Genomic DNA, 27288 nt, shown 5'->3' with positions numbered 1-27288 from the left:
GAGGAAGAGGGGTTAGTCTAACAGTAGGATGTGGAGGAAGAGGGGTTAGTCTAACAGTAGGAAATGGAGGAAGAGGGGTTAGTTAGTCTAACAGCAGGATGTGGAGGAAGAGGGGTTAGTCTAACAGTAGGATATGGAGGAAGAGGGGTTAGTTAGTCTAACAGCAGGATATGGAGGAAGAGGGGTTAGTTAGTCTAACAGTAGGATGTGGAGGAAGAGGGGTTACTCTAACAGTAGGATATGGAGGAAGAGGGGTTAGTCTAACAGTAGGATGTGGAGGAAGAGGCGTTAGTTAGTCTAACAGTAGGATATGGAGGAAGAGGATTTAGTCTGTGGAGGATTGATTGAGATTTAAATTAAATAAAAAAGTTGTAAGTATCATAAACCACATATATTTTGTGAGCAATGTTCTTTATCAAGACTACACACGTTATGGATCATTTATAGTCTAGTTTAAGCTCTCATGGTTAGGCCTTTTAACGATTTCATAAAAAATGCACATGTTGTTTAATCACAAGCAGGTGTCTCAGTCTCTCACCTCAACACTGTGCTCAGATTTCAGTTCCCGGTCCAGAGAGGTCAGAGTGCTGATGACGCCTAAGAAAACAGAGAGGGGGAGGGGCAGAGAGAGGGGGGGAGAGATGGAAGAGATGGGAGGGAAGGAGGAAGAAGGAGCAGGGTCATCAATAAGGAATCTTTCCCACATGCACAGCAGTAGCAGGGTAGTTCCACGAAATGAGTGTCTTTGGAGTCTCTTTGATATTTTAAGTAGAAATTGTGCACCAACATTGAATTGTATTTTGATTTATTTATTTTATTTTACCGGGTAAGTTGACTGAATACACATTCTCATTTACAACAACGGCCTTGGGAATAGTTACAGGGGAGAGGAGGGGGGATGAATGAGCCAATTGGAAGCTGGGGATGATTAGGTGGCCATGATGGCATAAGGGCCCGATTGGGAATTTTGCCAGGACACCGGGGTTAACAGCCATACTCTTACAATAAGTGCCATGGGATATTTAGTGACCACAGAGAGTCAGGACACCCATTTAATGTCCCATCCGAAAGACAGTGCCTTACAAAGGGCAATGTCCCCAATCACTGCTCTTGGGCATTGGGATAATTTATATGAGACCAGAGGAAAGTGTGCCTCTTACTGTCCAACACCACTTCCAGCAGCATCAAAACGTTGCATTGAAGGTCCCCAAAAACACAGTGGCCGCCATCATTCTTAAATGGAAGAAGTTTGGAACCACTAGAGCTAGCTGCCCAGCCAACATGAACAGTTGAAGGAGACGGGCCTTGATCAAGGAGGTGACCAACAACCTAATGGTCACTCTGACAGAGCGCCAGAGTTCTTCTGTGGAGATGGGAGAACCTTCCAGAAGGACAACCATCATCACAGCACTCCACCAATCAGGCCTTTATGGTAGAGAGGCTAGACGCAAGCCACTCCTCAGTTTAAGGCACATGATAGTCCGCTTGGAGTTTGCCAAAAGGCACCTAAAGGACTCTCAGACCATGAGAAACAAGATTTTTTGGTCTGATAAAACCAAGATTGAACTCTTTAGTATGAATGCCAAGCATCACGTCTGGAGGAAACCAGGCACTGCTCATCACCTGGCCAATACCATCCCTACCGTGAAGCATGGTGGTGGCTATTTTTTTCAGCGGCAGGGACTGGAAGACTAGTCAGGATCGAGGGAAAGATTAACGGAGCAAAGTACAGCGAGATCCTTGATGAAAACCTGCTCCAGAGCGCTCAGGACCTCATACTGGGGCGAACGTTCACCTTCCAACAGGACAATGACCCTAAGCACACAGCCAAGACAACACAGGAGTGGCTTCGGAACAGGTCTCTGAATGTCCATGAGTGGCCCAGCCAGAGCCCGGACTTGAACCCGATCTAACATCTCTGGAAAGACCTGAAAATAGCTGTGTAGCGACGCTCCCCATCCAACCTGACAGAGCTTGAGATGATCTGCATAAAAAAATGGGAGAAACTCCCCAAATACAAGTGTGCCAAGCTTGTAGCGTCATACCCAAGAAGACTTGAGGCTGTAATCTATGCCAAAGGTTCTTCAACAATGTCCTGAGCAAAGGGTCTGAATACTTATGTAAATACTTATATATATATTTTTATATATTTGCTAAAATGTCTAAACCTTGCTTTGTCATTATGGAGTACTGTGTGTAGATTGATGAGTGGGGGGAAACGATTTAATCCGTTTTAGAATAAGACTGTAACTTAACAAAATGTGGAGAAAATGCACTGTATGTCTCTGAGTGTAGTTTGAAGGAAGTTGCTAAATAGCACTATCATAATTGCTAACCAGCGTTAGCATTGGCTCACGAAACTTCCTCTAATTTCCTTCATATTGGTCACGGAGAAATAAAAATGATATCCATGAGTTCATCTAAATATATCTGCCTCTGAAAAGATCCCAATGTATCCCCTTGATATAAGGAATTTGAAATTATTTATACTTTTATTTTTTATACGTATGTATATTCTATCAATTTCATTTACTTTTGATTCTTAAGTATATTTAAAACCAAATACTTTTTGACTTTTACTCAAGTAGTATTTTACTGGGTGACTTTCACCTTTACTTGAGTCATTTTCTATTGAAGTATCTTTACTTTTATTCAAGTATGACAAATGGGTACTTTTTCCACCACTGCCTTTAATAGGCATTTACTATAGTCATTTTGTTGTAAACCTCTTGAGATAGCAAAAACATGTTTTTTATTGTTGAACATGCGCTCTTTGTGACAGAATGGTAAAATTAGCTGAAATCTTTTTCTTAACCAAGTTACGCTTCTCAAAAGGCACCGGAATAGCGGAATGACCCAGCACACCTGTCACTGTCTGAGCCCCAGGCAGCTGGTTCACTCTTCTTCTTTCCCACAAGTCTGTTTTTCTAACAGCGTTTATTTGGCTTTATAGTCTTCACTAAAGAAACCTCTGAGAACTTTCCAGAGCCTCTTATTTTCATAAAATACTTAACCTTTTAGGCCTGTGGACACTTTACTATTATAATGTGTGTGGCAAGAGCCGATACAGTCAAGCAGGTCAACATCTTTCATCGTGAATGTTGTTCTGGAGTCAGCAGAGTGATCACTAGCTGGCACAGCCACAAAGTCATGAAATCAGATTTTAAACCTAATCCTAAACTTAACCCTAACCTTAACCACACTGCTAACCCTAATGTCCAACCCCCTAACCTTAAATTAAGAACAAAAAAAATTACTTTTTTTCACAAATTTTACAACACAGCCAATTTTGACATTGCAGCTAGCCTAAGGGGAAATCGCTCAGTTCTCCCCCCAGGACAAATCATTTGACAATAAACGTCAACCTGCTACAATCTGACTAGGTATCCCACTTTCCCTTTCCCCTTTCCCAATCTATCCGCTGATAAGCTTTCCAACTGTATTGTCATTTGGTAAAGATTGCCCATGCTGCTTCTGTTCAATTAGTAGGCTAATTCTCCTGCCATGCTGCTACTGTCCCTTTAGTAGGTAATTCTCCTGCCATGCTGCTACTGTCCCATTAGTAGGCTAATTCTCCTGCCATGCTGCTACTGTCCCTTTAGTAGGTAATTCTCCTGCCATGCTGCTACTGTCCCATTAGTAGGCTAATTCTCCTGCCATGCTGCTACTGTTCCATTAGTAGGCTAATTCTCCTGCCATGCTGCTACTGTCCCTTTAGTAGGTAATTCTCCTGCCATGCTGCTACTGTCCCATTAGTAGGCTAATTCTCCTGCCATGCTGCTACTGTCCCTTTAGTAGGTAATTCTCCTGCCATGCTGCTACTGTCCCATTAGTAGGCTAATTCTCCTGCCATGCTGCTACTGTTCCATTAGTAGGCTAATTCTCCTGCCATGCTGCTACTGTCCCTTTAGTACTTCTACACCTGCATTACTAGCTGTTTGGGGTTTTAGGCTGGGTGTCTGTACAGCACTTCGAGATATTAGCTGATGTACGAAGGGCTATATAAAATAAAATTGATTGATTGATTGATAGTAGGTAATTCTCCTGCCATGCTGCTACTGTCCCATTAGTAGGCTAATTCTCCTGCCATGCTGCTACTGTCCCTTTAGTAGGTAATTCTCCTGCCATGCTGCTACTGTCCCATTAGTAGGCTAATTCTCCTGCCATGCTGCTACTGTTCCATTAGTAGGCTAATTCTCCTGCCATGCTGCTACTGTCCATTTAGTAGGCTAATTCTCCTGCCATGCTGCTACTGTTCCATTAGTAGGCTAATTCTCCTGCCATGCTGCTACTGTCCATTTAGTAGGCTAATTCTCCTGCCATGCTGCTACTGTCCCATTAGTAGGCTAATTCTCCTGCCATGCTGCTTCTGTCCCTTTAGTAGGCTAATTCTCCTGCCATGCTGCTACTGTTCCATTAGTAGGCTAATTCTCATGCCATGCTGCTTCTGTCCCTTTAGTAGGCTAATTCTCCTGCCATGCTGCTTCTGTCCCTTTAGTAGGCTAATTCTCCTGCCATGCTGCTACTGTTCCATTAGTAGGCTAATTCTCCTGCCATGCTGCTTCTGTCCCTTAAGTAGGCTAATTCTCCTGCCATGCTGCTACTGTCCCATTAGTAGGCTAATTCTCCTGCCATGCTGCTTCTGTCCCTTTAGTAGGCTAATTCTCCTGCCATGCTGCTACTGTTCCATTAGTAGGCTAATTCTCCTGCCATACTGCTTCTGTCCCTTTAGTAGGCTAATTCTCATGCCATGCTGCTTCTGTCCCTTTAGTAGGCTAATTCTCCTGCCATGCTGCTTCTGTCCCTTAAGTAGGCTAATTCTCCTGCCATGCTGCTTCTGTCCATTTAGTAGGCTAATTCTCCTGCCATGCTGCTTCTGTCCCTTTAGTAGGCTAATTCTCCTGCCATGCTGCTTCTGTCCCTTAAGTAGGCTAATTATCCTGCCATGCTGCTACTGTCCATTTAGTAGGCTAATTCTCCTGCCATGCTGCTTCTGTCCCTTAAGTAGGCTAATTCTCCTGCCATGCTGCTACTGTCCATTTAGTAGGCTAATTCTCCTGCCATGCTGCTTCTGTCCCTTTAGTAGGCTAATTCTCCTGCCATGCTGCTTCTGTCCCTTTAGTAGGCTAATTCTCCTGCCATGCTGCTACTGTTCCATTAGTAGGCTAATTCTCATGCCATGCTGCTTCTGTCCCTTAAGTAGGCTAATTCTCCTGCCATGCTGCTTCTGTCCCTTAAGTAGGCTAATTCTCCTGCCATGCTGCTTCTGTCCCTTTAGTAGGCTAATTCTCCTGCCATGCTGCTTCTGTCCCTTTAGTAGGCTAATTCTCCTGCCATGCTGCTTCTGTCCCTTTAGTAGGCTAATTCTCCTGCCATGCTGCTACTGTTCCATTAGTAGGCTAATTCTCCTGCCATGCTGCGTCTGTCCATTTAGTAGGCTAATTCTCCTGCCATGCTGCTTCTGTCCCTTAAGTAGGCTAATTCTCCTGCCATGCTGCTACTGTCCCCTTAGTAGGCTAATTCTCCTGCCATGCTGCTTCTGTCCCTTTAGTAGGCTAATTCTCCTGCCATGCTGCGTCTGTCCCTTTAGTAGGCTAATTCTCCTGCCATGCTGCTTCTGTCCCTTAAGTAGGCTAATTCTCCTGCCATGCTGCTTCTGTCCCTTAAGTAGGCTAATTCTCCTGCCATGCTGCTACTGTTCCATTAGTAGGCTAATTCTCCTGCCATGCTGCGTCTGTCCATTTAGTAGGCTAATTCTCCTGCCATGCTGCTACTGTTCCATTAGTAGGCTAATTCTCCTGCCATGCTGCTTCTGTCCCTTTAGTAGGTAATTCTCCTGCCATGCTGCTTCTGTCCCTTTAGTAGGTAATTCTCCTGCCATGCTGCTACTGTCCCTTTAGTAGGTAATTCTCCTGCCATGCTGCTACTGTCCCTTTAGTAGGTAATTCTCCTGCCATGCTGCTTCTGTCCCTTTAGTAGGCTAATTCTCCTGCCATGCTGCTACTGTTCCATTAGTAGGCTAATTCTCCTGCCATGCTGCTTCTGTCCATTTAGTAGGCTAATTCTCCTGCCATGCAGCTACTGTTCCATTAGTAGGCTAATTCTCCTGCCATGCTGCTTCTGTCCATTTAGTAGGCTAATTCTCCTGCCATGCTGCTACTGTTCCATTAGTAGGCTAATTCTCCTGCCATGCTGCTTCTGTCCCTTTAGTAGGTAATTCTCCTGCCATGCTGCTACTGTCCCTTTAGTAGGTAATTCTCCTGCCATGCTGCTACTGTCCCTTTAGTAGGTAATTCTCCTGCCATGCTGCTTCTGTCCCTTTAGTAGGCTAATTCTCCTGCCATGCTGCTACTGTTCCATTAGTAGGCTAATTCTCCTGCCATGCTGCTTCTGTCCATTTAGTAGGCTAATTCTCCTGCCATGCAGCTACTGTTCCATTAGTAGGCTAATTCTCCTGCCATGCTGCTTCTGTCCATTTAGTAGGCTAATTCTCCTGCCATGCTGCTACTGTTCCATTAGTAGGCTAATTCTCCTGCCATGCTGCTTCTGTCCCTTTAGTAGGTAATTCTCCTGCCATGCTGCTACTGTTCCATTAGTAGGCTAATTCTCATGCCATGCTGCTTCTGTCCCTTTAGTAGGCTAATTCTCCTGCCATGCTGCTTCTGTCCCTTTAGTAGGCTAATTCTCATGCCATGCTGCTTCTGTCCCTTTAGTAGGCTAATTCTCCTGCCATGCTGCTACTGTTCCATTTAGTAGGCTAATTCTCCTGCCATGCTGCGTCTGTCCATTTAGTAGCCTAATTCTCCTGCCATGCTGCTACTGTTCCATTAGTAGGCTAATTCTCCTGCCATGCTGCTACTGTCCCTTTAGTAGGTAATTCTCCTGCCATGCTGCTACTGTCCCATTAGTAGGCTAATTCTCCTGCCATGCTGCTACTGTTCCATTAGTAGGCTAATTCTCCTGCCATGCTGCTACTGTCCATTTAGTAGGCTAATTCTCCTGCCATGCTGCTACTGTTCCATTAGTAGGCTAATTCTCCTGCCATGCTGCTACTGTCCATTTAGTAGGCTAATTCTCCTGCCATGCTGCTACTGTCCCATTAGTAGGCTAATTCTCCTGCCATGCTGCTTCTGTCCATTTAGTAGGCTAATTCTCCTGCCATGCTGCTTCTGTCCATTTAGTAGGCTAATTCTCCTGCCATGCTGCTACTGTCCCTTTAGTAGGCTAATTCTCCTGCCATGCTGCTACTGTCCCTTAAGTAGGCTAATTCTACTGCCATGCTGCTACTGTCCCCTTAGTAGGCTAATTCTCCTAGCATGCTGCTTCTGTCCCTTTAGTAGGCTAATTCTCCTGCCATGCTGCGTCTGTCCCTTTAGTAGGCTAATTCTCCTGCCATGCTGCTTCTGTCCCTTAAGTAGGCTAATTCTCCTGCCATGCTGCTACTGTCCCCTTAGTAGGCTAATTCTCCTGCCATGCTGCTTCTGTCCCTTTAGTAGGCTAATTCTCCTGCCATGCTGCTTCTGTCCCTTTAGTAGGCTAATTCTCCTGCCATGCTGCTTCTGTCCCTTAAGTAGGCTAATTCTCCTGCCATGCTGCTACTGTTCCATTAGTAGGCTAATTCTCCTGCCATGCTGCGTCTGTCCATTTAGTAGGCTAATTCTCCTGCCATGCTGCTACTGTTCCATTAGTAGGCTAATTCTCCTGCCATGCTGCTTCTGTCCCTTTAGTAGGTAATTCTCCTGCCATGCTGCTTCTGTCCCTTTAGTAGGCTAATTCTCCTGCCATGCTGCTACTGTTCCATTAGTAGGCTAATTCTCCTGCCATGCTACTTCTGTCCATTTAGTAGGCTAATTCTCCTGCCATGCTGCTACTGTTCCATTAGTAGGCTAATTCTCCTGCCATGCTGCTTCTGTCCATTTAGTAGGCTAATTCTCCTGCCATGCTGCTACTGTTCCATTAGTAGGCTAATTCTCCTGCCATGCTGCTTCTGTCCCTTTAGTAGGTAATTCTCCTGCCATGCTGCTACTGTTCCATTAGTAGGCTAATTCTCATGCCATGCTGCTTCTGTCCCTTTAGTAGGCTAATTCTCCTGCCATGCTGCTTCTGTCCCTTTAGTAGGCTAATTCTCATGCCATGCTGCTTCTGTCCCTTTAGTAGGCTAATTCTCCTGCCATGCTGCTTCTGTTCCATTAGTAGGCTAATTCTCCTGCCATGCTGCTACTGTTCCATTTAGTAGGCTAATTCTCCTGCCATGCTGCTTCTGTCCATTTAGTAGGCTAATTCTCTTGCCATGCTGCTTCTGTTCCATTAGTAGGCTAATTCTCCTGCCATGCTGCTACTGTTCCATTTAGTAGGCTAATTCTCCTGCCATGCTGCGTCTGTCCATTTAGTAGGCTAATTCTCCTGCCATGCTGCTACTGTTCCATTAGTAGGCTAATTCTCCTGCCATGCTGCTTCTGTCCATTTAGTAGGTAATTCTCCTGCCATGCTGCTACTGTTCCATTAGTAGGCTAATTCTCCTGCCATGCTGCTTCCGTCCATTTAGTAGGCTAATTCTCCTGCCATGCTGCTACTGTTCCATTAGTAGGCTAATTCTCCTGCCATACTGCTTCTGTCCCTTTAGTAGGCTAATTCTCATGCCATGCTGCTTCTGTCCCTTTAGTAGGCTAATTCTCCTGCCATGCTGCTTCTGTCCCTTAAGTAGGCTAATTCTCCTGCCATGCTGCTTCTGTCCATTTAGTAGGCTAATTCTCCTGCCATGCTGCTTCTGTCCATTTAGTAGGCTAATTCTCCTGCCATGCTGCTTCTGTCCCTTTAGTAGGCTAATTCTCCTGCCATGCTGCTTCTGTCCCTTAAGTAGGCTAATTATCCTGCCATGCTGCTACTGTCCATTTAGTAGGCTAATTCTCCTGCCATGCTGCTTCTGTCCCTTAAGTAGGCTAATTCTCCTGCCATGCTGCTACTGTCCATTTAGTAGGCTAATTCTCCTGCCATGCTGCTTCTGTCCCTTTAGTAGGCTAATTCTCCTGCCATGCTGCTTCTGTCCCTTTAGTAGGCTAATTCTCCTGCCATGCTGCTACTGTTCCATTAGTAGGCTAATTCTCATGCCATGCTGCTTCTGTCCCTTAAGTAGGCTAATTCTCCTGCCATGCTGCTTCTGTCCCTTAAGTAGGCTAATTCTCCTGCCATGCTGCTTCTGTCCCTTTAGTAGGCTAATTCTCCTGCCATGCTGCTTCTGTCCCTTTAGTAGGCTAATTCTCCTGCCATGCTGCTTCTGTCCCTTTAGTAGGCTAATTATCCTGCCATGCTGCTACTGTTCCATTAGTAGGCTAATTCTCCTGCCATGCTGCGTCTGTCCATTTAGTAGGCTAATTCTCCTGCCATGCTGCTTCTGTCCCTTAAGTAGGCTAATTCTCCTGCCATGCTGCTACTGTCCCCTTAGTAGGCTAATTCTCCTGCCATGCTGCTTCTGTCCCTTTAGTAGGCTAATTCTCCTGCCATGCTGCGTCTGTCCCTTTAGTAGGCTAATTCTCCTGCCATGCTGCTTCTGTCCCTTAAGTAGGCTAATTCTCCTGCCATGCTGCTTCTGTCCCTTAAGTAGGCTAATTCTCCTGCCATGATGCTACTGTTCCATTAGTAGGCTAATTCTCCTGCCATGCTGCGTCTGTCCATTTAGTAGGCTAATTCTCCTGCCATGCTGCTACTGTTCCATTAGTAGGCTAATTCTCCTGCCATGCTGCTTCTGTCCCTTTAGTAGGTAATTCTCCTGCCATGCTGCTTCTGTCCCTTTAGTAGGTAATTCTCCTGCCATGCTGCTACTGTCCCTTTAGTAGGTAATTCTCCTGCCATGCTGCTACTGTCCCTTTAGTAGGTAATTCTCCTGCCATGCTGCTTCTGTCCCTTTAGTAGGCTAATTCTCCTGCCATGCTGCTACTGTTCCATTAGTAGGCTAATTCTCCTGCCATGCTGCTTCTGTCCATTTAGTAGGCTAATTCTCCTGCCATGCTGCTTCTGTCCCTTTAGTAGGCTAATTCTCCTGCCATGCTGCTTCTGTCCCTTTAGTAGGCTAATTCTCCTGCCATGCTGCTTCTGTCCCTTTAGTAGGCTAATTCTCCTGCCATGCTGCTACTGTTCCATTAGTAGGCTAATTCTCCTGCCATGCTGCGTCTGTCCATTTAGTAGGCTAATTCTCCTGCCATGCTGCTACTGTCCCTTTAGTAGGTAATTCTCCTGCCATGCTGCTACTGTCCCTTTAGTAGGTAATTCTCCTGCCATGCTGTTACTGTCCCTTTAGTAGGTAATTCTCCTGCCATGCTGCTTCTGTCCCTTTAGTAGGCTAATTCTCCTGCCATGCTGCTACTGTTCCATTAGTAGGCTAATTCTCCTGCCATGCTGCTTCTGTCCATTTAGTAGGCTAATTCTCCTGCCATGCTGCTTCTGTCCCTTTAGTAGGCTAATTCTCCTGCCATGCTGCTTCTGTCCCTTTAGTAGGCTAATTCTCCTGCCATGCTGCTTCTGTCCCTTTAGTAGGCTAATTCTCCTGCCATGCTGCTACTGTTCCATTAGTAGGCTAATTCTCCTGCCATGCTGCGTCTGTCCATTTAGTAGGCTAATTCTCCTGCCATGCTGCTTCTGTCCCTTAAGTAGGCTAATTCTCCTGCCATGCTGCTACTGTCCCCTTAGTAGGCTAATTCTCCTGCCATGCTGCTTCTGTCCCTTTAGTAGGCTAATTCTCCTGCCATGCTGCGTCTGTCCCTTTAGTAGGCTAATTCTCCTGCCATGCTGCTTCTGTCCCTTAAGTAGGCTAATTCTCCTGCCATGCTGCTTCTGTCCCTTAAGTAGGCTAATTCTCCTGCCATGATGCTACTGTTCCATTAGTAGGCTAATTCTCCTGCCATGCTGCGTCTGTCCATTTAGTAGACTAATTCTCCTGCCATGCTGCTACTGTTCCATTAGTAGGCTAATTCTCCTGCCATGCTGCTTCTGTCCCTTTAGTAGGTAATTCTCCTGCCATGCTGCTTCTGTCCCTTTAGTAGGTAATTCTCCTGCCATGCTGCTACTGTCCCTTTAGTAGGTAATTCTCCTGCCATGCTGCTACTGTCCCTTTAGTAGGTAATTCTCCTGCCATGCTGCTTCTGTCCCTTTAGTAGGCTAATTCTCCTGCCATGCTGCTACTGTTCCATTAGTAGGCTAATTCTCCTGCCATGCTGCTTCTGTCCATTTAGTAGGCTAATTCTCCTGCCATGCTGCTACTGTTCCATTAGTAGGCTAATTCTCCTGCCATGCTGCTTCTGTCCATTTAGTAGGCTAATTCTCCTGCCATGCTGCTACTGTTCCATTAGTAGGCTAATTCTCCTGCCATGCTGCTTCTGTCCCTTTAGTAGGTAATTCTCCTGCCATGCTGCTACTGTTCCATTAGTAGGATAATTCTCATGCCATGCTGCTTCTGTCCCATTAGTAGGCTAATTCTCCTGCCATGCTGCTTCTGTCCATTTAGTAGGCTAATTCTCCTGCCATGCTGCTTCTGTCCCTTTAGTAGGCTAATTCTCATGCCATGCTGCTTCTGTCCCTTTAGTAGGCTAATTTTCCTGCCATGCTGCTTCTGTTCCATTAGTAGGCTAATTCTCCTGCCATGCTGCGTACTGTTCCATTTAGTAGGCTAATTCTCCTGCCATGCTGCTTCTGTTCCATTTAGTAGGCTAATTCTCCTGCCATGCTGCTTCTGTTCCATTTAGTAGGCTAATTCTCCTGCCATGCTGCTACTGTTCCATTTAGTAGGCTAATTCTCCTGCCATGCTGCGTCTGTCCATTTAGTAGGCTAATTCTCCTGCCATGCTGCGTACTGTTCCATTTAGTAGGCTAATTCTCCTGCCGTGCTGCTTCTGTTCCATTTAGTAGGCTAATTCTCCTGCCATGCTGCTACTGTTCCATTAGTAGGCTAATTCTCCTGCCATGCTGCTTCCGTCCATTTAGTAGGCTAATTCTCCTGCCATGCTGCGTCTGTCCATTTAGTAGGCTAATTCTCCTGCAATGCTGCTACTGTTCCATTAGTAGGCTAATTCTCCTGCCATGCTGCTTCTGTCCCTTTAGTAGGCTAATTCTCCTGCCATGCTGCTACTGTCCCTTTAGTAGGCTATTTCTCCTTGCCATGCTGCTACTGTCCCTTTAGTAGGTAAATTCTCCTGCCATGCTGCTACTGTCCCTTTAGTAGGTAATTCTCCTGCCATGCTGCTTCTGTCCCTTTAGTAGGCTAATTCTCCTGCCATGCTGCTACTGTTCCATTAGTAGATTAATTCTCCTGCCATGCTGCTTCTGTCCCTTTAGTAGGTAATTCTCCTGCCATGCTGCTACTGTTCCATTAGTAGGCTAATTCTCATGCCATGCTGCTTCTGTCCCTTTAGTAGGCTAATTCTCCTGCCATGCTGCTTCTGTCCCTTTAGTAGGCTAATTCTCATGCCATGCTGCTTCTGTCCCTTTAGTAGGCTAATTCTCCTGCCATGCTGCTTCTGTTCCATTAGTAGGCTAATTCTCCTGCCATGCTGCTACTGTTCCATTTAGTAGGCTAATTCTCCTGCCATGCTGCTTCTGTCCATTTAGTAGGCTAATTCTCCTGCCATGCTGCTTCTGTTCCATTAGTAGGCTAATTCTCCTGCCATGCTGCTTCTGTCCATTTAGTAGGCTAATTCTCCTGCCATGCTGCTACTGTTCCATTAGTAGGCTAATTCTCCTGCCATGCTGCTTCTGTCCATTTAGTAGGTAATTCTCCTGCCATGCTGCTACTGTTCCATTAGTAGGCTAATTCTCCTGCCATGCTGCTTCTGTCCATTTAGTAGGCTAATTCTCCTGCCATGCTGCTACTGTTCCATTAGTAGGCTAATTCTCCTGCCATGCTGCTTCTGTCCCTTTAGTAGGTAATTCTCCTGCCATGCTGCTACTATTCCATTAGTAGGCTAATTCTCATGCCATGCTGCTTCTGTCCCTTTAGTAGGCTAATTCTCCTGCCATGCTGCTTCTGTCCCTTTAGTAGGCTAATTCTCCTGCCATGCTGCTTCTGTCCCTTTAGTAGGCTAATTCTCCTGCCATGCTGCTTCTGTCCCTTTAGTAGGCTAATTCTCCTGCCATGCTGCTTCTGTTCCATTAGTAGGCTAATTCTCCTGCCATGCTGCTACTGTTCCATTTAGTAGGCTAATTCTCCTGCCATGCTGCTTCTGTCCATTTAGTAGGCTAATTCTCCTGCCATGCTGCTTCTGTTCCATTAGTAGGCTAATTATCCTGCCATGCTGCTACTGTTCCATTTAGTAGGCTAATTCTCTTGCCATGCTGCGTCTGTCCATTTAGTAGGCTAATTCTCCTGCCATGCTGCTACTGTTCCATTAGTAGGCTAATTCTCCTGCCATGCTGCTTCTGTCCCTTTAGTAGGCTAATTCTCCTGCCATGCTGCTACTGTTCCATTAGTAGGCTAATTCTCATGCCATGCTGCTTCTGTCCCTTTAGTAGGCTAATTCTCCTGCCATGCTGCTTCTGTTCCATTAGTAGGCTAATTCTCCTGCCATGCTGCTTCTGTCCCTTTAGTAGGCTAATTCTCCTGCCATGCTGCTACTGTTCCATTAGTAGGCTAATTCTCCTGCCATGCTGCTTCTGTCCCTTAAGTAGGCTAATTCTCCTGCCATGCTGCGTCTGTCCATTTAGTAGGCTAATTCTCCTGCCATGCTGCTACTGTCCATTTAGTAGGCTAATTCTCATGCCATGCTGCTTCTGTCCCTTTAGTAGGCTAATTCTCCTGCCATGCTGCTTCTGTCCATTTAGTAGGCTAATTCTCATGCCATGCTGCTTCTGTTCCATTTAGTAGGCTAATTCTCCTGCCATGCTGCTTCTGTCCCTTTAGTAGGCTAATTCTCCTGCCATGCTGCTTCTGTCCCTTTAGTAGGCTAATTCTCCTGCCATGCTGCGTCTGTCCATTTAGTAGGCTAATTCTCCTGCCATGCTGCTACTGTTCCATTAGTAGGCTAATTCTCCTGCCATGCTGCTACTGTTCCATTAGTAGGCTAATTCTCCTGCCATGCTGCTACTGTCCCTTTAGTAGGCTAATTCTCCTGCCATGCTGCTTCTGTCCCTTTAGTAGGCTAATTCTCTTGCCATGCTGCTTCTGTCCATTTAGTAGGCTAATTCTCCTGCCATGCTGCTTCTGTCCCTTTAGTAGGCTAATTCTCCTGCCATGCTGCTTCTGTCCCTTTAGTAGGCTAATTCTCCTGCCATGCTGCTTCTGTTCCATTAGTAGGCTAATTCTCCTGCCATGCTGCTACTGTTCCATTTAGTAGGCTAATTCTCCTGCCATGCTGCTTCTGTCCATTTAGTAGGCTAATTCTCCTGCCATGCTGCTTCTGTTCCATTAGTAGGCTAATTCTCCTGCCATGCTGCTACTGTTCCATTTAGTAGGCTAATTCTCTTGCCATGCTGCGTCTGTCCATTTAGTAGGCTAATTCTCCTGCCATGCTGCTACTGTTCCATTAGTAGGCTAATTCTCCTGCCATGCTGCTTCTGTCCCTTTAGTAGGCTAATTCTCCTGCCATGCTGCTACTGTTCCATTAGTAGGCTAATTCTCATGCCATGCTGCTTCTGTCCCTTAAGTAGGCTAATTCTCCTGCCATGCTGCTACTGTTCCATTAGTAGGCTAATTCTCCTGCCATGCTGCTTCTGTCCCTTTAGTAGGCTAATTCTCCTGCCATGCTGCTACTGTTCCATTAGTAGGCTAATTCTCCTGCCATGCTGCTTCTGTCCCTTAAGTAGGCTAATTCTCCTGCCATGCTGCGTCTGTCCATTTAGTAGGCTAATTCTCCTGCCATGCTGCTACTGTCCATTTAGTAGGCTAATTCTCCTGCCATGCTGCTTCTGTCCCTTTAGTAGGCTAATTCTCCTGCCATGCTGCTTCTGTCCATTTAGTAGGCTAATTCTCATGCCATGCTGCTTCTGTCCATTTAGTAGGCTAATTCTCCTGCCATGCTGCTTCTGTCCCTTTAGTAGGCTAATTCTCCTGCCATGCTGCTTCTGTCCCTTTAGTAGGCTAATTCTCCTGCCATGCTGCGTCTGTCCATTTAGTAGGCTAATTCTCCTGCCATGCTGCTACTGTTCCATTAGTAGGCTAATTCTCCTGCCATGCTGCTACTGTTCCATTAGTAGGCTAATTCTCCTGCTATGCTGCTACTGTCCCTTTAGTAGGCTAATTCTCCTGCCATGCTGCTTCTGTCCCTTTAGTAGGCTAATTCTCTTGCCATGCTGCTTCTGTCCATTTAGTAGGCTAATTCTCCTGCCATGCTGCTTCTGTCCCTTTAGTAGGCTAATTCTCATGCCATGCTGCTTCTGTCCCTTTAGTAGGCTAATTCTCCTGCCATGCTGCTTCTGTCCCTTTAGTAGGCTAATTCTCATGCCATGCTGCTTCTGTCCCTTTAGTAGGTAATTCTCCTGCCATGCTGCTTCTGTCCATTTAGTAGGCTAATTCTCCTGCCATGCTGCTTCTGTCCCTTTAGTAGGTAATTCTCCTGCCATGCTGCTTCTGTCCCTTTAGTAGGCTAATTCTCCTGCCATGCTGCTTCTGTCCATTTAGTAGGCTAATTCTCCTGCCAAATTAAAGTGACTATGTGATCAGAAAAACTGACAAAACAGGTTACATGACTGGTTTGGACTTTTTTAGTCTTTTATGTTGAAATCTGGGTGAGGCTGTCTGGATCACAGCCTGAGTTGATATCAGAGTATATATCAGAGCAGTTTAGTTCACCATCCGACTGCCCCAGGGACAGATTACACATTGTGTGTGTGTGTGTGTGTGTGTGTGTGTGTGTGTGTGTGTGTGTGTGTGTGTGTGTGTGTGTGTGTGTGTGTGTGTGTGTGTGTGTGTGTATGTGTGGTGAGCCGGGGGGGGGGGGGGGGGTGGGGGGGGGGTTTACGGCACTCAAAACACATCCTGCTGGGTCTTTACGGGAGACGCGTTAGAAATGTTGCTGTTGCTTTTATCATTAGCTGGGACTTGTCGGTTCACATCCTGTGTCAGTGTTTTTGTAATGGAGTTGCCCTTCTCTGCTTGGTCTCCTTGTAAAGAGGACTCTTGACCTCATAACCTCATAGGGTTTTGCTGGGATAGCAGGTGGCCTCAAGGTTAGCGCGTTGGGCCAGTTACCGAAAGGTCGCTGGTTTAAATCCTGGAGCCCACAGAAAAATATTTCTCTGTGCAGTTATTCCCAGTTTCTCCAGGGGTGCTGGACAATGGTGGGATATGCATGAAACGCATTTCTGTTACACACGGCAATAAATGAATAACAGGACAAATATAAGCATCCCCAAAATCATTATTTATTTTATCGTTTTGGCTTTTGTGTGTCTTCCAGCTGGTAATACAGCTACACTAAATTGTATTCAAATGTATTATTGGTTCTTAACTGACTTCCTACTGGGACATCTCTACAGATACTGTACTGTGTGTACTTTTCTGCTACACTCCTGAACTGAGATCTTAGTCAGACTTCTCTGAGTCATGTGTATCCTGTTCTGACACGAGGAGCACAGCTCATATCCTCTCACGACGAGCCATACATCTACCATGCTGTTGAGTGACAAACGTTGAGGCTTCACTTTATTGATTAAGTGTTTTATTCCACCTATACTCTTCACTTTGTAGAAGAACAAGGCCTGTGTCGTAGTAATGAGTTTAAAGGCCTGATTTTCCTGTGTTTCATATACACTGAATGTACAAAACATTAGGAACACCTTCGGAATATTGAACACCCTTTTACCCTCAGAACTAGCATCAATTCGTCAGGGCATGGACTCTACAAGGGGTCGAAAGCGTTCCACAGGGATTCTGGCCCATGTTGACTCCAGTTGGCTGGATGTCCTTTTGATACACATGGGGAAACTGTTGAGCGTGAAAAACCCATCAGCGTTAGACACTGAAACCGGCACGCCTGGCACCTACTACCATACCCTGTTCAAGGGCACTTAAATATGTTGTCTTGTTCATTCACCCTCTGAATGGCACACATTAACAATCCATATCCCAATTGTCTCAAGGCTTAGAAATCCTTCTTTAACTTGTTATGGATAGGGGGCAGCATAATTTTATCTTTAAAATGGTGTCTAATACTTGTATGTTTGAGAAATTTGAATTATGAGATTTCTGTTGATTGAATTTGGGGCCCTGCAATTTCATTGTCTGTTTGCGAGCTGAACCCCAGTCCTAGACAGGTTAACCTTTCTCCTCCCCTTCATCTACACTTGTTGAAGTGGATTTAACAAGTGACATCAATAAGGGACCATGGCTTTCACCTGGATTCCCCTGGTCTGATATTTTGTACACTCAGTATAAATGAGGATACTGTCATTTTAGTGTAAGAGCTGTTTGAAAAGACCGCCTGAAATTTCAGCCTGTTTCGGCGGGACGGACTTTTGACATCACCAGACCGTCATTGAGTTATCAGACCGATAAGTAAGAGAGTTGCGAACTTTGCTGCAGAAAGCAGCTCGTTTTCAGTTTTCCCCTCCGCACTCAGACCACTCCAGGCAGTCTCAGCGAAACTAACCTGTGTCTTGATTACACTGGGAGTTTCTATAAAACATCTAATCTATTGTACATCTTCCAAGGCATTAATGGAGCGCCTTTTCAGCTTTAATCCTTTGGTGTTAAACCACACACACACACACACACACACACAGAGCCCAGCAGAGATGACAAGTCGAGGACGGACGAACGTGTAGAAGCTTGCGACGTAGAGCTAATCTGGTTGCAATTTGCCCTGTCTTCAAAGGCCCATGCTATGTTGTTGTGTGACAGGCACTCAGCTGCATGACGAAACTGTCAGAGATTTGGGGTTTAACTTTCTGGTTGGGAAGTTGTTCTTTTGGCCTCCCAGCCCTCCCAGCCCAGACATGACTGCATCATTTGTTGTGTTTTTGTGTACATTTATAGGTAGAAAATAAGGGTAGTTTAACCTTGGCCGGTTTTCACCACAGGTTATGACACACACACCGAGTGATGCCTGTGCACAGTGCTGCTGAGACATGTTATAATCTACCATTTTCTACTCAACTTGAGAAATGACAGCTAGTTAAACTTTATATTGAGATGTATATTTGACACACATGAATAAAATAATAATAATAATCTGTTGCAAAAAAATGAGATGTACATTTGACGTAGCGTTGTCAAATGTAATATGGGCACAAAACAGCAGTCTACCTTTCCTCAAAAGTGTTAAGACTTTTACTGTCAGTTACCTGTCTTGGGGTTGATGGTGAAATACATCCGTGGTGACTCCAACAGCTGGAAGGTGAGTTTCCCCTCAGAGGAGCTGTCCACGTCAGTAGCAGTGACCTGAAGCACTGACTTGTCTTTAGGCATGTTTTCCAGGACGGAGCCGAAGTAGACCGGCTGGGACAGCTGGGGAGGGTTATCATTGATGTCCAGGACTTCCACAAATATGTCTGTCCAGGTCACTAGAGGGATGGTGCCAAGGTCTTTGGCATAGACCGACAGCCAGTAGTGTGGGACGGCCTCGCGGTCAAATATCTCAGCCGTGCGGATTACTCCTGCAAAACAGAAGGAGAAATCGTTTATGTCATCCATCTGTATTTGCATTTTTTTGCTGACAGGTGTGGTGATGAACAACTTTGTTAAATCATCTAGGTTTTTACCCCCAAAAATAGTTATTTGGTTAGAACTGGATGCTACGATGTCAGATTATAAGTATGAGTAATATTCTGAAAAGGAGGCCTGGTGCGTCAGTGCAGATGTTCAGCACTATAATGACAGAGCATTTTTCCAACAGGAGTCAAGCATACTAATGAAACGTGATACTATGTGAGGTCACAGGCTATCAGCTGTAAAGTATCCATTATGTAGGAACATAGACGGGTCCCAAGAAGCCTCAGGTTCTTTTTTACATTGCTCATTACTATTATTACACAGACACACACGCGCACGCACACACGCACACGCACACGCACACACATATATTTACCTGTTTCCTCATCGATCATGAAAACTCCCAGGCCAGATCCATCGTGAATGTGGTACCTGACAACTCCATCTCTCCCCAGGTCCCTATCTGCTGCTGTCAGCATCAACACTGAGGTTCCCACAGGAGCGTCCTCCATCACTGAGGCCTCATAGACAAACATGGAGAAGACCGGCTTATTCAGGTTCTCATTCACATCCAGGACCTCCACCTCGATGAAACAGGAGGAGGAGAGTGACCGAGGAAGGCCATGGTCAACCGCTCGAACCGTCAGGTTGTAAGACTGTCTCCTCTCGAAGTCCAGTTCCTTCTCAAGGGTTAGAGACCCCGTCGACGCGTCCAGAAAAAAGGCCCCGTTCTCACTGTTCTTCAGGTTGTAGCTGATCTGTCCAGCGCTGCCCAGGTCTAAGTCGTAGCTCTCGACCCACAGTAGCACCGTCCCCAAGGGAACGTCCTCGGGGACTTTGATGTTGTAGATCTTGGGGACGAACTTGGGAGGATTGTCGTTGATGTCCTCCAACACGACAACCAGATCGGTCATAGAGAAGAGCTGTGGGTCTGTTTTAGACTGATCTCTAGCCTCTATCTTCAGGTTATGTCTGGGAAAGGCCTCTCTGTCTAAACGATCAGACACTTTCACTTCGCCAGTGAGTTCATTGATCTTGAACAGATCAGTTAAAGTTAGCGTGGAATATAATATGTTTCCGTTGTCCTCAGAGTCTAAATCCGTTGCGTGCACTTGGATTATCCTCGTGTCAACCTCCGTGTTCTCTGGAATGTGCACGACATACCTGGATTGGTCAAATATTGGTCGGTTGTTGTTAACATCCAATAGATTCACAGCGAGAAATTTCCATGCGGAGGTTTGTGGGCTTCCTAAATCGTAGACAGTTACGTTCAAAATGTAGAACTCTTTGGTTTCTCGGTCTAAAGGACACACAAGCTGAAGCTCCCCAGAGAAAATACCAATGGAGAAACACCCATCTTCATTTCCACTTGAGATAGCGTACACAAGCTTGCTGTTGAATCCAGTGTCGTTATCCGTAGCCTTGAAGTAAAGGATAGTTGAATTCAAAGGGAAGTCCTCTCTGATGTCAATAGTACTCGGGATGCCGGAGTTGAACTTAGGAGAGTGGCGGTTGATGATATGAACGTCCGAGAAGGATTCCTCATCCTGGAAAGTCAACCCTGGCTTTATGGATTCAATCAGTTTGTCTGTAAGCTGTTTGAAAATCCCAGTCTCCTGACAAATGACGGTGGCTTCAGTGCCCTGGCTAACGACAGTAACAGTAACAACAGAGGGATCAGAGGTATGTTTACCATCTGTTGCTGTGATTCTAAGTCTGAACGAAGGTAATTCAGTCTCTATCGAAGCTGTGGGTATCTGTTTGATCAGTTTAATGACTCCTGATACATCGTCGATGTCAAACAGTTTTTGGTCATTCCCTGACTCGATCACATATCTGAGCTGTTGTAGTTCATCCAGGTCAACAGCAGACAGCTCTGCGATTGGCTCTCTCACCGCTAAATCTACAGGTATGGTGGCGTTGCATCCCACCTGCTCAAACAGAGGGGTGTTGTCGTTGACGTTGCTCATGGTGATCGTCACAGCGCACTCAGAAACATGACTGAAGGGACTGCCGCTGTCCGAAGCCCACACTCTGAGATGATACCACCTCTTCATCAACTCGTAGTCCAGATCCTCAGATGTAGAGATCACTCCACTGATTGGGTCTATTGTGAATGGGGAAGGAGCTGAGTTGGATATGGCATAGGTCACAAAACCATTTCGTTCCCTGTCCTCGTCTATTGCAGAGACTGTTAGAACGCTGCTACCTATAGGTACGTTCTCTGGTAGTGTGGCTTGGTATGACGGTTTGGTGAATATGGGGGCGTTGTCGTTTTCGTCAGTTATCTCAACGACTATATGGGTCTCGGCTTCGCCGTGATTCGCTATCACGTCGAATTCATAACGAGACTTTTTCTCAAAGTCAAAGGAGTCTGAGGTAACGATTATTCCTGTTTTGGGGTTAATCTTAAATTTGGGGCTATCAGAGTTACTTTTAATGTGGTATCTAACATTCAAATATGCCGGATTCACACTAACTCTGACCACATGTGTTTTTGGTGGTGAAAACTCACTTAGTGTGAGAATGTACGTGTCTTCCAGAAAGCTAAACAGGCTTTGTTTATAGGGAGGGATATGGATTTCTGAAACTGGAGAAACTAAAGGTGGACTGCTCTTGTCTTTAGCTTGAAGGGAGAGGTTTAATCCAAATGGGCTCTGAGACCAGTTCATTCTCTTGGTAGAGACCACTTGGAAACCATTGCCTTGCAGGCTGGATGGAATAATTTCAAAATACCTCTGTGGATCCCCACCAACAATACTAACTGACTCGACCTGCTTTACACCCGACTCTACATGGACATCAATAGTTATCTTCTCCTCTTCATCCTTCTGAGCTAGGACAACTGGGAGAGGTTTGATGATGGGGGCGGTCGAGGAGACCTTTTCTATGGTAACTTTAACCCTGGCCACGTTGCCAAACTTCTGAACCCCAGATATCTTCTTGGTCCTGTCCTCGGCTAATACAGTGAGATCGTATGTTTCTGCTCGGCTGTGGTTCAGTCTCTTGACGAGGCTGATGGCGCCTGTGAAAGGATCAACGGCGAACGGATGGGCTCTACTCGTAAAGGAGTAATAGAACTCAGCGTTACAGCCAATATCCGCGTCCGTCGCACTGACCCTGACCACGCTGGACTTCAACGGAGCGTCTTCCCTGATGACTACGTTGTACGAGGCTGGGTAGAAGAGTGGTTTCAGATCATTGGTGTCAAGCACCTGAACCAATACCTTGGTCCTGGCCTGGAAGTCGTACGTGATTTCAGTGGCTTCAATGGTGAGAGTATAACTGTCTCTTACTTCCCTGTTTAGTGATGCAGAATTACTGCTTCGCGTTTTGATTCGCAGAATGCAGAAATCCCCTACTCTGACCTCCTCCGCTTTGAATAGGCTGTCGTCGTCTCCAGAGACGAGTTTGAACTTGATGTCCCAGAAAGGATCGGTCACTACGATGCCCATCTTGATGGGACTCTCCACAGCAGTCCTGGGGGCTGAGTTCTCATTAATGGTGGCATTGTAGAGATGATAAGTGAACATCATGGGAGAGCTGGCCTTTCCAAGCAGCTTTCCCAAGCTCCATTTTGTTGGTATTTTGTGATACTCGTTACTTGCTACTAGGTTTAGTAAGACTGCTACCACTAAGAGTAGTGTACTTGTGTCTGTTGTAACCATCTTCACTGTCATCACCAGGATCCTCAGCTCTGAGAGAGAGAGAGAGAGAGAGAGAGAGAGAGAGAGAGAGAGAGAGAGAGAGAGAGAGAGAGAGAGAGAGAGAGAGAGAGAGAGAGAGAGAGAGAATTAGATTTGAGTTCATATGGCGGGAAAACATATACATCTTAATTTTATAGTTCAATCATCTACGAAAATCGCGTACAAGTCCAAACAAAATACATCTCTTTGACCAGATTGTGAACATATCAGTCATTTCCCTATTGCCTGCTCCTGTCTGAGCAGTACAATGTGAGAGTAATGACACAACACCACAGTGAAAGCCTGCTGTGAGGTATTTGTCTCCTGTTCTAACATGCCTTGACCAAAGCAAAGCAATACATTGTTTGATGACAAGAAACAGCCTCAGAGCAGCATTAGACAGGTGGTGCCCCCCCCCCCCCCCCCCCATGTCATTATTCCTTTCCCTTGAGAGCAACAACTGATAATCAAATCATTATTATAAAGCCTTTGTCAACATGTGTTAATAAAAAATGATTTGTTACGTGACGACAGATGTAAAACAGGATTTGGTGGTTTGTTTCCACCTTTATCCAAACGTAAATACTGTGTCTGTTCGTCTGTGTTCTGAGCGGTCTTCTGTTAGGCTGTTCAGACATTAACCTTCTACTCCTAAATGTAAACACATTTAAAGCTCAACAATTCATAAAACTCATAGTGAAATATACGGTACGAACCCTTTTCTCTAGTGCATAACAAAAATGTATATATTTGCCAATAAAAACGAAAACTACAGATATTAAACTCAAAATAAATCAAATATATAATTGGCCTTTAGGTGAAATGGTCTAGTTTTTAGTGCTGTACTTGGCAACAATAAAGCCTCCAGAATTCCTGCATGGTGATTTGACCATCTCTCAGCACTTTAAATGCCCATAGGTCTTGCTTACCAGCTCCATGACTGCTACCTTTTCATTTCTCTTACACCTGAAGTTTACCGGAGATATCAGAGAGATCTGGAGTGAGAGGAACACTTAATAAGCTGCTCCTTGAAAAATTACATAAAATACATGTCAATCTGTTACTGTGGCGATGAACAAAATGACTGTTTACCTAACTAACCTTTCACTTTCAGTGGGTCATCACTAGTAGGAAGTTATCGATCGTTTGGTCCGTAGAATCATTACTAGCTTAGACAAACATGCTCATACAAGAACACAAGGCTTTACAGATTATTATAAATGATGATTTGACTAATCAAATGTGTTAAAATGAGTAATTCCTCAGCCATCTCTCGTAACAACTGCTAAAGGGCAGGGGGGGGGGGGGGGGGGGGGTGACAGCCAGAGTCAGGTACAGTTGAAGTCGGAAGTTTACATGCACCTATACACCTTAGCCAAATACATTTAAACTCAGTTTTTCACAATTCCTGACATCTAAACCTAGTAAAAATCCCCTTTCTTAGGTCAGTTAGGATCACCACTTTATTTTAAGAATGTGAAATGTCAGATTAATAGTAGAGAGAATGATTTATTTCCGCTTTTATTTCACATTCCCAGTGGGTCATAAGTTTACATACACTCAATTAGTATTTGGTTGCATTGCTTTTAAATTGTTTAACTTGGGTCAAATGTTTCGGGTAGCCTTCCACAAGCTTCCCACAATAAGTTGGGGGAATTTTGGCCCATTCCTACTGACAGAGCTGGTGTAACTGAGTCAGGTTTGTAGGCCTCCTTGCTCGCACAAGCTTTCAGTTCTGCCAACACATTTTCTATGGGATTGAGATCAGGGCTTTATGATGGCCACTCCAATACCTTGACTTTGTTGTCCTTAAGCCATTTTGCCACAACTTTGGAAGTATGCTTGGGGTCATTGTCCATTTGGAAGACCCATTTGCGACCAAGCTTTAACTTCCTGACTGATGTCTTGAGATGTTGCTTCAATATATCCATATAATTTTCCTTCCTCATGAAGCTATCTATTTTGTGAAGTGCACCAGTCCCTCCTGCAGCAAAGCACCCCGACAACATGATGCTGCCACCCCTGTGCTTCACGTTTGGGATGGTGTTCTTCAGCTTGCAAGCATCCACCTTTTTCCTCCAAACATAACAATGGTCATTATGGACAAACAGTTCTATTTCTGTTTCATCAGACCAGAGGACATTTCTCCAAAAAATACAATCTTTGTCCCCAAGTGCAGTTGTAAACTGTAGTCTGGCTTTTTTATGGCGGTTTTGGAGCAGTGGCTTCTTCCTTGCTGAGAGGCCTTTCAGGTTATGTCCATATAGGACTTGTTTTACTGTAAATATAGATACTTTTGTACCTGTTTCCTCCAGCATCTTCACAAGGTCCTTTGCTGTTGTTCTGGGATCGATTTGCACTTTTCGCACCAAAGTACGTTCATCTCTAGGAGACAGAACGCGTCTCCTTCCTGAGTGGTATGACGGCTGCGTGGTCACATGGTGTTTATACTTGCGTGCTATTGTTTGTACAGATGAACGTGGTACCTTCAGGCATTTGGAAATTGCTCCCAAGGATGATCCAGACTTGTGGAGGTCGACAATTCTTTTTCTGAGGTATTGGCTGATTTCTTTTGATTTTCCCATGATGTCAAGCAAAGAGGCACTGAGTTTGAAGGTAGGCCTTGAAATACATCCACAGGTACACCTCCAATTGACTTAAATGATGTCAATTAGCCTATCAGAAGCTTCTAAAGCCATGACATCCTTTTCTGGAATTTTTCAAGCTGTTTAAAGACACTTAGTGTATGTAATCTTCTGACCCGCTGGAATTGTGATACAGTGAATTATAAGTGACATAATCTGTCTGTTAAATATTGTTATAAAAATTACTTGTGTCATGCACAAAGTAGATGTCCTAACCGACTTGCCAAAACTATAGTTTGTTAACAAGAAATTCGTGGAGTGGTTGAAAAACGAGTTTTAATGACTCCAACATAAGCGTATGTAAACTTCCGACTTCAACTGTAGGTGTGGTTTATCTTAACTAGGCCGTGTTGGTGACATCATAATATAATATGTCATTTAGCAGACACACTTATCCAAAGCGACAGTCATGCATGCATGCATAGGGCTCCCGAGTGGCGCAGCGGTCTAGGGTACTGCATCTCAGTGCAGTCCCTGGTTCAAATCCATCCTGGTGATTTGGAGTCCCGTAGGGCGGTGCACAAATGGGGTAGGCCGTCATTGTAAATCAGAATTTGTTTTGATCTGACTTGCCTGGTGAAATAATAATAAAAAACATGTGATTAAATTTAACCTGGTGGTGATCCTGGGAATTGAACCTACTACACTTGTGTAACAAGTGCTCTGCTCTACCAACTGAGCTACAAAGGACCACAGTAATGATATTGTCTGGGTTTAAACAGGTCCTGTCATCTCTTTCAATTTGACGCCATATCAATTTACAGTCTTCAGATCATTCTAAATGAACCTTATCCTTTACATGAACATGGGTTGAGTCCCAAATGACACCCTATTCCATATATACAGTGCACTCTGGTCAAAAGTAGTGCACTATGTAGGGAATTGGTGCCATTTGGGACGCATGCCGTGGACATGGCACTAAAACATTTCATTTCCAGATGTAGGAGTTAAAATGAAATGTTTGTCTGGCTGGCAGTGCTGCTGGTGGGGAATATCCTCAGGCAGTCATTGATTACTGAGGTCTGTCTGCTGTTAGCTGTGGGATGCTCTCCTGTTCATGTTCCTGTGTGTTCCTGCCTGTCTTCCTCCTCCTCATTCAAACCCCCGCAGTCACGACCTGTTGGTACACGCTCAGCCATGCTGCTCTGAACAGATCACATTTCAACATCACCTCCATGGTATTGTACCTGTAAATATATTTATTTGGGGCAAAGTTTGCAGTGTTTCTGAGTGAGGATTTTTAACAGCTCAGTGATTTCTCTCTCTCTGTCTCTGTCTCTGCCTCTCATCCCCCCCATCTCTCTCTCTCTCTGTCTCTGTCTCTGTCTCTCATCCACCCTCTCTCTCTCTGTCTCTTTCTCTCACCTCTCCTCCCCACTCTCTCTCTGTGTCTCTGTCTCTCATCCCCCTCTCTCTCTGTCTCTGTCTCTCACCTCTCCTCCCCCTCTCTCTGTGTCTCTGTCTCTCATCCCCCTCTCTCTCTGTCTCTGTCTCTCACTTCTCCTCCCCACTCTCTCTCTCTGTCTCTGTCTCTCACCCCTCCTCCCCTCTCTCTGTGTGTCTGTCTCTCATCCCCCTCTCTCTCTCGCTCTGTCTTACTATTTATTTCTGTGAAATGTTATATTGCCTTAGGGCTCTATTCAATCCGTATTGTGGAAGTTCAGCGCTAAAGGAACTATTCCTGCGTTGGCGGAGACTGCATTCATGGTAAACGCTGCGTATGTCGTTTCAATCGGAAATTACCTTTGAATTTCTATCGTGCAATCTGTAACGCTTGTGATCCAGTTTGAGTAGAACTCTGCATTGACTGTGCAAGGCACAGGATCAAACCGATCTGGGAGATCGATTCAATCTTTTCACACTAAAATTACTGGTGTGATAACAACTTTTGTTCATTCATCTACCAATCCTTGAGGGTTCCTTATATAGTAGAGTTGACGTGAATCTCTCCCCACAATCATCATCATCAGGCCTTCTACAATCATCATCATCATCAGGCCTTCTACAATCATCATCATCATCAGGCCTTCTACAATCATCATCATCATCAGGCCTTCTACAATCATCATCATCATCAGGCCTTCTACAATCATCATCATCATCAGGCCTTCTACAATCATCATCATCATCAGGCCTTCTACAATCATCATCATCATCATCATCATCAGGCCTTCTACAATCATCATCATCATCAGGCCTTCTACAATCATCATCATCATCAGGCCTTCTACAATCATCATCATCATCATCATCAGGCCTTCTACAATCATCATCATCATCATCATCATCATCATCATCATCATCATCAGGCCTTCTACAATCATCA

At 45.1% G+C, this 27288-nt stretch overlaps 1 protein-coding gene across 1 annotated transcript in view; it reads right to left on the bottom strand.

The window, feature by feature from the left end:
• Positions 1-27288, bottom strand: part of LOC139581739 (protocadherin Fat 2-like) — an 88409-nt gene that overhangs the window by 56245 nt on the left and 4876 nt on the right. The window contains exons 2-4 of the mRNA XM_071411823.1: positions 19008-22328; positions 18265-18576; positions 539-597 (exon numbers count right to left, since the gene is read on the bottom strand). Of these exons, the coding sequence (XP_071267924.1) occupies positions 539-597; positions 18265-18576; positions 19008-22311 (3675 nt within the window). The 5' untranslated portion in view covers positions 22312-22328. The remainder of the gene's footprint in view (positions 1-538; positions 598-18264; positions 18577-19007; positions 22329-27288) is intronic.

The sequence above is a fragment of the Salvelinus alpinus genome, chromosome 7, assembly GCF_045679555.1.
Source record: "Salvelinus alpinus chromosome 7, SLU_Salpinus.1, whole genome shotgun sequence".
Classification (NCBI taxonomy): Eukaryota; Metazoa; Chordata; class Actinopteri; order Salmoniformes; family Salmonidae; genus Salvelinus; species Salvelinus alpinus.
Note: the sequence above shows the minus strand (reverse complement) of the source record. Positions and strands in the feature narration are given on the sequence as shown.